This window comes from Apteryx rowi, unplaced genomic scaffold (genome assembly GCF_003343035.1).
Source record: "Apteryx rowi isolate R43461 unplaced genomic scaffold, aptRow1 scaffold_44, whole genome shotgun sequence".
NCBI lineage: Eukaryota > Metazoa > Chordata > Aves > Apterygiformes > Apterygidae > Apteryx > Apteryx rowi.
Window position 1 is genome coordinate 267803 of NW_020450694.1, and position 11377 is coordinate 279179.

At 44.9% G+C, this 11377-nt stretch overlaps 1 protein-coding gene across 2 annotated transcripts; it reads left to right on the top strand.

Moving 5' to 3' along the window:
* Nucleotides 1–28: 28 nt before the first annotated feature.
* Nucleotides 29–8166, top strand: BLCAP (BLCAP, apoptosis inducing factor). 2 transcript variants are annotated; one of them, XR_003255334.1, is made up of 3 exons: nt 29–2196; nt 2627–2766; nt 6590–8166. XR_003255334.1 is itself a non-coding variant. In XM_026076808.1 (2 exons), exon 2 carries the CDS (start codon nt 6687–6689, stop codon nt 6948–6950), a length of 264 nt encoding a protein of 87 aa, XP_025932593.1. In that variant the 5' UTR covers nt 50–2766; nt 6590–6686; the 3' UTR covers nt 6951–8166. The 2 variants fall into 2 exon arrangements, 1 of the variants encoding a protein (XP_025932593.1); XM_026076808.1 differs by having other exon boundaries at nt 50–2766.
* The last annotated feature ends 3211 nt before the right edge of the window (nt 8167–11377 follow it).

An 11377-nucleotide genomic window follows, 5' to 3' on the forward strand; every position in this document is an offset into this window, starting at 1 on the left:
GGAAGGGGGGGTGGGGGGGTGTCGGCAGCGCCGGGCCGGGCCGAGGGCTGCCCCGGGCCCGCGGGAGACGCTCCAGCCTAACACGAAAACACCAGAATTACCCGCTTTTCTTCCCAGCCCGTTTCCTCCTCTCCGTAGCCCTCTTTTCAGAGCCAGGCACGCATCACAGCTGGCAGCAAAACCTTTCAAAAGCCAGCTCAGGCCCGTGACTGCCCCGAGGAGGACAGCTTTTGGACAGCCTTTGCCCAGCCGCGCGTCCCCCGCGGGACCCTGCCGCCTGGGCGGCTTGGGCCAGGTACCGGGGAGGCTGCGAGCAGTCCTGCTGTGTGCACGGGCTCACACCACCCTGAACACGCAAGCACAACAAAATGTTTAACGTGGAGCTCTACGTGCGGGCCCTAACAAACGGACTTCTGTATTTCTTTACCCCATACTGAAACATTATAGTCAGTCTTGCAAATACTGTCATGGTGAAAAAACTTTCGCATGTTCAGTCTCATATAGACACACACATTTATCTATATACATACAGAGAGAGAGCGAGAGAGATATGAAAACTTGCCAGAACTGTTTTCTGAAATTGCATTCTTTGCCTCTYTTTACTTGAAATGCAGAAAACTGGCCTTTGTCAGGCAGTATTTGCACCTCCTGAAGCGTGATATTGAAGGCAGAAAGGGTTGTAAAGAGATCCAAAATAGAAACTAAAAATAATGAAATGTATTTCAGGACACTTGRAATGGGCCTGGAATTTCTGATCTTTGGCAATTAAAAAAAAAGGGGGTGGGGTGGGGATCACTGAGGATAGATTGGCAAATAAATACAAATGAAAATAGTGTTACTCCAGATGACAGGTGTCCCTGTTTACATCTCTTCCCACCATAGAGCTGACAGACTTAAGATTCTGCTCCTGTGACTTACTGTTCTGAGAAACAGCGATAGTGCTGTAGTCTTACTGCTCATAGCTGGAGGTTTGTCGGCTCTGACTTTGATGGGTGCACTGCAGTCCAAAAGGACCTGGACCCAGGGCTAAGGGGAAAGGTGTGGCTAATCAATTCACTGATCAAAAAAACAAAATTCAGAGAGCAGCTATGAAAATGATGAAAAGAATGATTCACCAGAAAGCCTCCACTAGAAATTTTCATAAAATAAGACTTTATTGCTTAGGATGTCTCTAGCTTGAGAAGACAGAACACTTCATAACCCTGAGCCTCAGTTAGTCAAGGATTTGCTGCTCTTTTTGGAAGAAGTTTGCAATTATATCACACCATTTCTGAATCTACATCCAGTGTTCCAAGGTATGGACTGGACTTTTCAAAGGATGGGATAAAGCCTTTGCCAGAAATTGAAGACTCACTTTTTCCAGCTGAGTCATAGTGACAGATAAACCCCCAAAAAAATGACAGAAAAGATAGTGGCAAGGATGATATGGAAAAAAAAACAAGCTGAAGAACTTAAATCCCAGATACTGCACACATGCCTTTCAAAGTTTGAGCAGTTATAGTTCTTATATTTTTCAAGAAATAGTGTTGAATGCTAGAAAACTGGTCTATTGTTGTCTTAGTTGAACTCCTTAAACTTGTCATTTGATAGCTCTTTCWTTTTTTTTTTAAACAATGCTTTTGATATTGTGCTTTTTTTTAGCAGCTGTTTTAGATGCTATGTGGTATTTCAGAGTTGGTTTTAAAGACATTCTGACAGGCCAGGGTGATATAAAGCACTGCCCACACACATAACTTAGTTATGTGGCTGTGACAAGGCTTTTGACTTAAACAAAATTTTAAGCAAACTATACTGTAGGTGAACCTTACAGAAAAGAAACTCAGTGCAAGACCCTGAGGCTTMCTCTATGTACACTGTGAAACTTGGGAGAGTTCTGTCTAGAAGTGTGGCTCTTAATTCCCCAAGTAGAAACTCAGGCTTCTGGGAAAGGGGAAGATTGGCATCAGACACCCACCCACCCCCCAAAAAACCCAGTCAGTTATTCAGTCTTCTGTTGCAAGCCTTTCAACTGCTTGACACTGTTTGTGTACCACATGCTGAGCAAGTTCTGTCTTCCTTTTGGAAGGTACCTGCTTATCAGCTAGCTCAGTAAGGTCTGAACAAACTTATCTCTAAATAGCTCTTTGAGTGCTTAGTGAAAGCCAGCGGATGATTCTCTCCTGTCAAGATAAATGGACTGTTAAAGAATTGAGAAAGGTACAGGCTTGGTGTTGGCATACTAATGTATAAAACATGGCATATGAACATCTGCCAGTCTTTTAGTTGCTGAGTTAACTTGTGAAATACCAGGGAAGAGCTTGCTAGTTCCTCACATGGGTTTATTCTAAAAATCTGAATAGTCCGTTACAAAACACTGCACACTTGAGCTGTGCTGTTCACTTTTGACCTGTCTTAAATGACAAGGTTTTGCTTCTGTTCCTGAGTGGGAAAGGTGTGCCAGTACACATGCACTGGAATTTGAAAATCCTTCCCATATGCCAATAAGACATGCTGATTTTGAGGCTCTTGAAAGGGAGGAGAGATGATGACAAAAGGAAAGACTGAACATGATGGAAGCTGATTAATAAGGATGTGGAAAAGTATCAGTGTTTGCTTAGTAATGAGGCATGTGGGTAACCTCCCCCAGGTGTTCCTCTGCCTGCAGGAAGTCACAGGGAGGAGACTCCAGCACGGTCTTTGGAGATCAGAAGGGAACCACAGCATGCATGCTGACTGCAGGGAGAACAGCGGGAGCATCACGGGCTCTCTGCAGCTGAGGGGTTTGAAGTAAGTTCAAGTGGCTCTAATAGCTGCAGAGGAGCGAGAGGAGGCAGTGCTGGTGCGATGAATAGGAACGGTCTGGTAAACATGAGTGGCTGCCAAGTCAGATGACTGAGCAGAAGGACTAGAGCACTCTGAGGAGAACAGGACACCACGTTAGCTAGAGAGGTGAGTCATCTTTGAGGAGAACAAGAGCAACAGGTTGAGGAAAAGCAGGATGCGACTGTGCAACAAGAAGCCAGTAGCAATACCGTTGGGTGACAACTAATTATTCTGGGACATGGTAATCTCTTGCTTTGGATCATGAGGAGGGAATAGAGAAAACAAGGTAGGAATTTCTTACTTGCAAGTTTCTCCTTCACACTCTTGCTTTAGAATCTAGGCAGATTTGAATATTATTACAGCCTCAAGAAGAGCCTTCCGATCCTGGACACTAAGGAAAGCAGTATTTTTCTGTTTAGTAAAGAACTGATAGCAGGAAACCCTATTATCCCTGTAGAAAACCTAAGTCATGTTAGGATTGACAGCTTGGAAAGAGAACTCAGTCTTGTTGCTCACTGTATAGAGGAACCAGTGATGAGCTAGGAAGACTACATATATTAATAGTGGAAAGTCCCTTAAGGAAGATAGAGCAGTGAAAGTYTTGAATACTAGGTACATTATCTAATATCTGTTATCAGGTATAGTAGACAGTAGTTTCACAACCTCTAACTGTTGGATAGTTAAGGGGCATATGAAAATAAAAAGGGCAAACTGACTACAAATAGAGACATTGTTCAAACAATTRCATTTGTCAGAAGTTTAAGAGATTTACAGATTGAAAGGCATTGACATAGAARAAATTTCATAGTTAAAATGATCAGTATTAAATGTTTCTTTATTCTACAGAGTGGTTGTATTGTATTGATTGCTCCAAGCAACTGGCTCTTCCAGGAAATATCAATATTTACAAATGGATAACTTGTTCTGAGATCAATTTATATTTGTAGGAAGTGTTTAGGTAATGCTTGCATACTTAGAATCAATTCAGTGTTTATAGCCTTATCTCTAAGTCTTTGCTGTGATGAGGAGGCCCGAGTGTCCTGTTAAATGCAGCTATGTCATGAGTTATAATTACACTCTTCAACTGTAGTCCATTGCAAAGTTCAGAGGCTGCAGACTCGGTGGCTAAACATGGCATGTTACAGCTGAGAGTGTTATGACATAGTCCTAAAGCAGTCTAGAGCTTTCTTCCAGCCTTGTGATCCTTTGACAGGTAGAAAAACAACTTGAGAAGACCTGTCTGTTTCTTTACCCAAGAGACAGAAACCTCAATGCAATTGTCTCTAGGCACTTAAAATTATAGCGTAAAGAATTAGTGACCCAAAGACTGCAGTGTGTCCTGCAACATAAGTCAAGCTGACATGGTCTCAGGAGTGGCTCTAGCAAAAATATTACATGATATTTATGCAATGATTTGTACTGCACAGTGTTTGAGGCAGTTGGGACAGAAAGACTGTATGAAACTTGGAGGAGGGAACACTTTAGGAGGGTTAAGGAAAAGGCTGCAGAACACTTAGGATGGTTTTGTTGTATTTAAAACCTGCTTTGCCTAAGCAGGATAGGCAGTAAAGTGTTGGATGGCAGGGGTTTAGTTACTTAGCTTGTTAAATCATTTCTCTGAGTACTTCCCCTTGGAAAAAAAAAATTACCTAATACTTAACTTCTAGGTTACTTTTACTCCAGAAAACTCAAAGTGATTTACAGAGGCTAGCAGACAACATCTACTGCTATGAAATAAGTATCATTATTCCCAGTTTACAAATGGGGAAACTGGCATGGGACTAGACTTGACCTTAAAGAAATGAGTGAGCTGCATAAAACAGGACTAACTTTGAGAGTTTTATTCCTTTGACTTGACTCTAGGCATATTGCAGCATAAAATAGCTTCCTTCCTATTCTTTGGCTGCCTAACTGCAGCTTAGTTTTACTAATTGAACCCCAGCCGTCCTCTCTGCTGGAGAATATTCTCTTGCAGGAGAGCTTTCTCCAAATACTCTTAATCTGTTTGCCCCGATGGAGATTTTGGCCTCCATTCTTTTTCACTAATATTAAAATAGATCCTGCTGCTAAGARCACAGAGGATGGCAACATGCTTCCTGCTTCTGACAACAGATTTGGTACCTAGGAGCTTACAAAGCTGTAAGACACGTCTGACCTCAGTGCTTTTTGGAAGAGAACCATGTGTGGTCTTGGCTTCTCCATGCAATCCCTCATTCCCCCTCCCTTAGCCAGGAAATCCCATCCCCTGCCAGGAGGAGTCAAAGGAATGTGCTGTTTGTTTACCTTCTCACTTCATCCTACTAACCTTCCCACCCCCGACTTCTAATCCTAACAGTCCCAGCTCAGCCCTTCATCCTTCTGACAGAGTACTACTCAGTTGAGTATTTTCAGATAAAAGGATTGCTGGAAAAAGCTGTTCTGACCAGGGTCTGCCTGCTCTAGGTGAGGCCATGGCATTTGGTAAGACTGTTTGGGTCTGTCCTCATGCCTGTCCTTCTGTGCCTTGGCTGGCTGCTGCTTCATTCGGTGTTGGTGCATGTCACCACAGCATGCTACAGGATCCCAGGGAAGAACACTCTTCCCAAGCTGTTCCCTTTCCCAGCATTGCCCTGTGTGATTTTGCCTTTTTGGGGTAGTAAGCTCGGAGCCTGGATGTACCCTATTCTCACTGTTTCCTTGCTGCACACACTCAACGAAGTATTGCCAGTTATTCCCCTCATCACATTGATGCCTTCTGGCCTGACCTGCTATCCCAGACTGTTAAACTCCATTCTTCTGCCCCCTTTCAACAGTTCTGGCTCTATAAAAGCAAGTGTAAGGTTTTTTTTTTTTGATGGTGGTGGTGGTTGTTTTTAAGCCCTCTGAAATTCTTGGATGAAAGTGTTTCAGCTGCTTTGAACCCCCCACACATTTAACATGGTTGATATGGTTGCTAAAGGTAGACATGTATTTTCTGGACCTGTAGTCAGCTGCTTTGTCTGATGAGAGAAGCCCTTAAAGGGCACTGTTTCCAGAGTTTTATAATAATCCATATGAGGAAATCCTGTGTTTACAGTGCTTACCAAAGTTGCTATTTTGAGACAGTCCCCTCTTTGATGCATTCACATACTTTGTCTTATCTGACTTTAGCCAATTGGCAAGGATTATAGATTCCTTAAGTAGGGACTGTCCTTCCCTTTGTTTTGTAGTACGGATACTATCAGTGCTTTCCTGGTTAGCTACATGTAGCTTGAATTTTGTGTGGTCCCAGTGGAATTCCATTCCATTTTTTTCAGATGGCAAGCTGGAAGACTTTATAATGGGTCTGTGTCTGGGGAGGAAGCAATCTGTAGGCTTAAGACTTCCTAGAAGTGTGGCTAAATATCAAACCTAAGTGCTTCCAACCCTTCTTGTCTTGCACTTCTTCCTTTGTAGCACTGATGAGTTCACCTCTATCAGTTCTGTTGTCATTCAAGTCTGTTGAAAGCTTGCTTTCCTTTCTGTTGTTTCCCCCTCTGCCTTTCTGTTCTGCACTATGCTAAAGGATCTGACAGCTTTTAGCCTGAGTAGAAAGCTGAGAAAGAACACATAAAGGATGCTCCTCCACATTAGCAGTAGATAATCATATCTCTAGTTGAAGTGCTTCAGAAAGCAGGAAAGCTTCCACCAGCTCTGAGACAGAAACTTTAGTATTAGGAGTTTAAGCATCAGCACACCATGCTTGGGAATAAATGAAGCTGCTCAAGAACTGCTGTGAATCTTTTTGCTGTGTTTCTCCAACAGTCTGACATGTTACCCCTCTCCACAGAACAGCCTGAAAGCCTGCCGACTGGAGGAGTTGCTGGAGACTGTTCCGAGAGCACCTCTGACCACTGCTGCCCCAGGGCCCCTGCCAGCCAGACACAATGTACTGCCTTCAGTGGTTGCTACCTGTCCTCCTCATACCCAAGCCCCTCAACCCAGCCTTGTGGTTCAGTCACTCAATGTTTATGGGCTTCTACCTGCTCAGTTTCCTCCTGGAACGGAAGCCTTGCACAATTTGTGCCTTGGTCTTCCTGGCAGCCTTATTCCTCATCTGCTACAGCTGCTGGGGGAACTGCTTCTTGTATCACTGCACAGGATCCCAGTTGCCGGAATCAGCTCATGATCCCAGCATAGTAGGCACCTAAAAAACAATCTTCCGGTCTGCTGACAGCTCTGGTTTTTGCTTTTAAAAAGGGGGGGGGGGGCTAGGGRGGAGGGAGGGGGTGTTAGGCATGTGACTGGAGTACAAACAGCCTGTTTCCTGTAATGTAGGTGTGGACTAGAGTGGTAAATTTCTGACCAGCCCTCCCACTCTGCCTGTGAAATTGGACTTGTTTACTGTGTGAACTCTGGCAGTGCCACCTGCTTTTTTTTAGAAGCAGAAATCTTTTTTTCCTTCCCATATCATTGGGAATGGACASCAGCCCTCCTAACTGAGAACTGGTGGAGGAAAGAGCTGTTGCCTGTCCAACTGTTGCATGGTGGAGTTCTGTGTCACTCACTTGTCTGCATTAGGCCATGGTGGTCTAACTTAGGGCTCTCAGCCCGCTGATTCTGCTCAAGTATAAAAGATTCTCTCCATCTTTCTGTTTGCGGGGAGCCAGCCTTCCCACCTTGCTGATCAAGGGAAAGCTCAACAGCTAACAGGTGCACTTGGCCAAAAGCTGCTGGAGCCAGAGGCAGTTGAGTCATCTCCTCCTGCTCATCCTGCCAAAGAGAGATGTATGCACTGCCCAAGTGCTTTCTGAACTACTTATGCTCCAAGATCATAGCCTGAAAGCCTCAGTTATGTTGCTGCTTTTACAAAGACTCACATGCAGTGGAGACTGCTTCTTCCCCTCCTAGATTTCTAGGCTTTACTGAGGTATTGACTGTTGGGATAAAGAACGGTTATGGTGCAAGATGTGGGGTTTTCAAAGCCACTCTATAAATCTCACCCTGAAAAATTCATGCTAGCTCAAAAGGCCAGGTGAGGATCCTGAGGTGGAGCATGGTTTGAAGTAATAAGTAACTTCAGCCATTTTCAGTGACAAGTGTTTGCAGGCCACAGGTGGCAGAAGTTGCTGGTACTACAGAATGGAGAAGGGAAGAGACTGGAGAAGTGTCCAGTGTCTCCTTTTTCCCTGGCAGAAGGACATCAGGAAGCCTGGGTGGTGGAGAGTAAGATCTTATGTGGCCACTGCTGTGCAGACCTCCTCACAGCACACGTCACTTCAGTCTCATAGTGGAGAGCGGCAGAAATGGCTGTCGTTGTCCTGCGGAAGTTCAAGCTATGAGATTGTGAAACTTCCAGAGTATTGTTTGTTCATTGCACAGCTGTTCAAAATGTTTAATAAAGCTTTATAAACTTTGGTCTATGGACTCCTGCCCAGTGTGATACATTTGCTGCTCAGCCCAGATGCCTTAGCCCAGCAATCATGCGTTCTCTGTGTTGTGTTCCCAGCACAGTAACCCCAGAGTCTCTAGCAAAAGGCAGAGCCTGTTTGCTCTGTAGCTGCCATACTGACTTCTCATTAACTGTTTAACCTAGTCCTGGGCAGGCTGTGAAGTGTGCTAGTGACTCCTAAAACAAACAGGAGGTAGCTTCCAGTTGTACCACTTGTCTGACAGATTCCTCTTTTCCATACTGCTTAAGAACTTAAACCACAGAGCCAGGTCCGGAAAGCCTGCTAATCCCTAACACCAGCAGTAAAAGCGCTATCTGCCAAGTGTACAGACTGTGTAAACCCATCGCGTGGTGCTCTGTCTTCCAGACCTGTCGCCCTGCTGTAGGCAGGAACCAGGCTGTAACTCAACTACTGGGAGTCATTCAGAGGATCAGGGTCAATCAGTTGTGTCAGCCCTCACCCAGCTATAGGATATGACCATTTGGGGTGGAGAGAGAGGGGAAAAAAGGCACGATGCGGCCAGAAGCTAGGCTATATCTACCTGCATCCGGGAGCAGCTTACAGAATTAAATGTACATAGGGGAGGAGGCTGCTTCTGAGACAGGAGTTGTTTCAAAGAGGTCACAACATGGAGCTCTCGTTTCTAATTAGAYAGCTTTACTGATTTACCAGAGTAGTCTCTAAGGCAAGTTTGGATATTTCATAAATCTTTATGGACATGCTTTTTTTTGTGGTACTTTTACSAGGCTGAAACAACTCGAGGAGACTTGAATATTGTCCCTGTAAAGGTAACTTCCTCTACTTTGAGGTAAAAGCACAACTGGCATAAAGGAGTTTGTAACACTTGCAGGAAAGCTGCAGACAAGTCAGGGGCCTCTTTCCTCAAGGTGGTAGAGTCCAAATACACTGATACCACATTCCTCTGCATGAACACAGGATGTCACAGCATGAGCTTTCTGTACCAGCGCCTGGGCACTCTGCTCGACTGATACGAAGGCTCCAGGAGCACTGCCTGCTCAGGCAGGAGCACTGCCGCCCTTCCCCATACTGCAGGCTGGGTCAACTTCATGCTCAACAGAGCACTGCAAGTAGCATTTCATGCTCTGCCCTTGAACTGCTGGAACTGAAACTGGCTTTTTTTACCCCTCTTGCTAAGCCCTGGCAACTAAGTCTAAGCTGTCAAGAGTTTAAGGCAGATCAGTGTTGGTGTGTTTTTTTAAAAATAAATAAATAATACGTCATCTAGAACAGATACGACAGACAGCTCTATCACCTGTCAAGCTGAAGCAAGTCCCACGAGTTGTCATGATATTGGCTACAGCATAAGGAAAAAATATAAAGGAAACAGGTTTACTGGTACCAGAGGAAGGCCTCTCATTTGCAAGTTATGGCAACATTGTCTGCCCTGTGAGCAACTTAAGTAATTTAAGCTAATGCAGTCAATTCTTAAGAGTACATTTTTATTGCTAACTAGCCAAGTTCCAGTCTACTGTAATTTAAATAAAACTTAGTCACAAAGCCAGACAATCCTTTTGGATGAGAGCAAGCCCTTGCTCTGTACATCCAGTTCAACACATCCATTCTGCAAGACACACAACTGTAGCCTTTCCCTCCTAAGAGATCTGACTTGGAGGAAAACACTTCAAAGAGGGAAGCTGCCAGTGTAGCGACAGAAGAGATCTCAGCAAGCTGATGCCTAAGAAAAAAAAWTTTTTTTTTTTACAGCATTCACATCTCAAGCATAGGAAAAGAGCACTCTTTGATATGCACATAGCATTACCAGAATACCATCTTAAAGTCTTCAGCACACTGAGATACTATCTCCATTTTAAGATGGAAAATTAAAGCAACTTCATTATGGTCAGACAGAAAGCCTCAGGCACAGTGGGGAATCCAGCCAGGTCTGACATCCCATGCTAACACCTTGCTCAGCAGACCATCCACCAGCAAAGAGACCATGAAGAACCAGCGTACAACTGCCAAACAGGTCAAACTCGATAGCTTTTGAAAAGCATCAGAGCTTCACTGCTTGTGCACAGCAAACTGGGTTGAGCCCATACAGCCCTAGTCTCTGTGCTCTCAGGTAAGCATTTGCTAGCTACACAGAAGTTAACCGAGCAGCGATATTTTGCCACATTCCCAAAGATTTGTCCTGCCAGAATGACAGTTGAGCAGTTCTGTCATTTGACACAAGATTATTACAGAAAAGGTAAGCCAGATAACTCAGGTGGACTGCAGTGATCCTGCATATCGTTCCAGAGGCACCAAGGGATCTCTTTTCTGGGAGAGGCTGGTCTTGTACTGCAGGGACCACAGATTTGCAGGCATTCCAGGTAGGTAGTTACAATAGTGACTATTAAAGCACTGGGATTTAAAACACAACTGCTTGTATCATGCCAGATCCTGTCTGACTCGGACATTGCCCAGAAGGGATTTGGCACAGAATAGGTCTCATAACCTTGTGTTATTACAAAGCATCCATCTGCCTTGTTGTTCCCTACATGCAGGGAGCAGGAGCTTTAAGCTGTTTCTTTGCCTTTCCATTTGTAGGGGAGATCATTTTCTTTTCTAGGTCACATAACAGAGCAGGAACAGGAAAGGAGAAAAACCGAGCTCAGATCCCTAGAAACAGAGATGCAGCACAGCTCAAGCAGGCCTTGGGCTTCTTGCTGCAGCCTCAGGGTCCTGGGGGCTTCTCCCACTCCCGCCTCCTCACCACCTCTCCTCTGGAAGAGAGGATACTTTTGCACTGCTTGTGAGTAGAGTGACAGGCACTGCAAGGCTTCCTGGAGAGAAGGGTTGGCTGTTACTGTCAGACTACCATGACTTTCTGAATGCTAGGTCTGCCAGGGATTCAGTCTCACATCCCCTCATCTGGGGGATGCTTTAGTCAAGTCCTCAGCTCTGACTCGCTCTTTCCCTCTTGCTTGGGCAGTAACCCCAGCTCAGCCGGCATCCAGCTCTGGGATGGGCTGGACCCATCACCCACCTGCTCACTCATCCGTCCCAGCTGACACATCTTGGCTAACACTGATTTGCTTTTTGGGCTTTGAAAACTAGGGGGATGGAAGAGAGAACAGAGCTGTCTTAGAGCCTGTAGAGGCTGGAGCAGGGGAAGCTCGAGATCTATGCTACTTTTACTTCCTCTCGACCTTCCCCCAGATGCAGAAAGGTGGTGCTGCCTA

Coding starts and splice junctions, on each gene's coding strand:
- BLCAP (XM_026076808.1), top strand. CDS start 6,687: ATGTACTGCCTTCAGTGGTTGCTACCTGTCCTCCTCATACCCAAGCCC.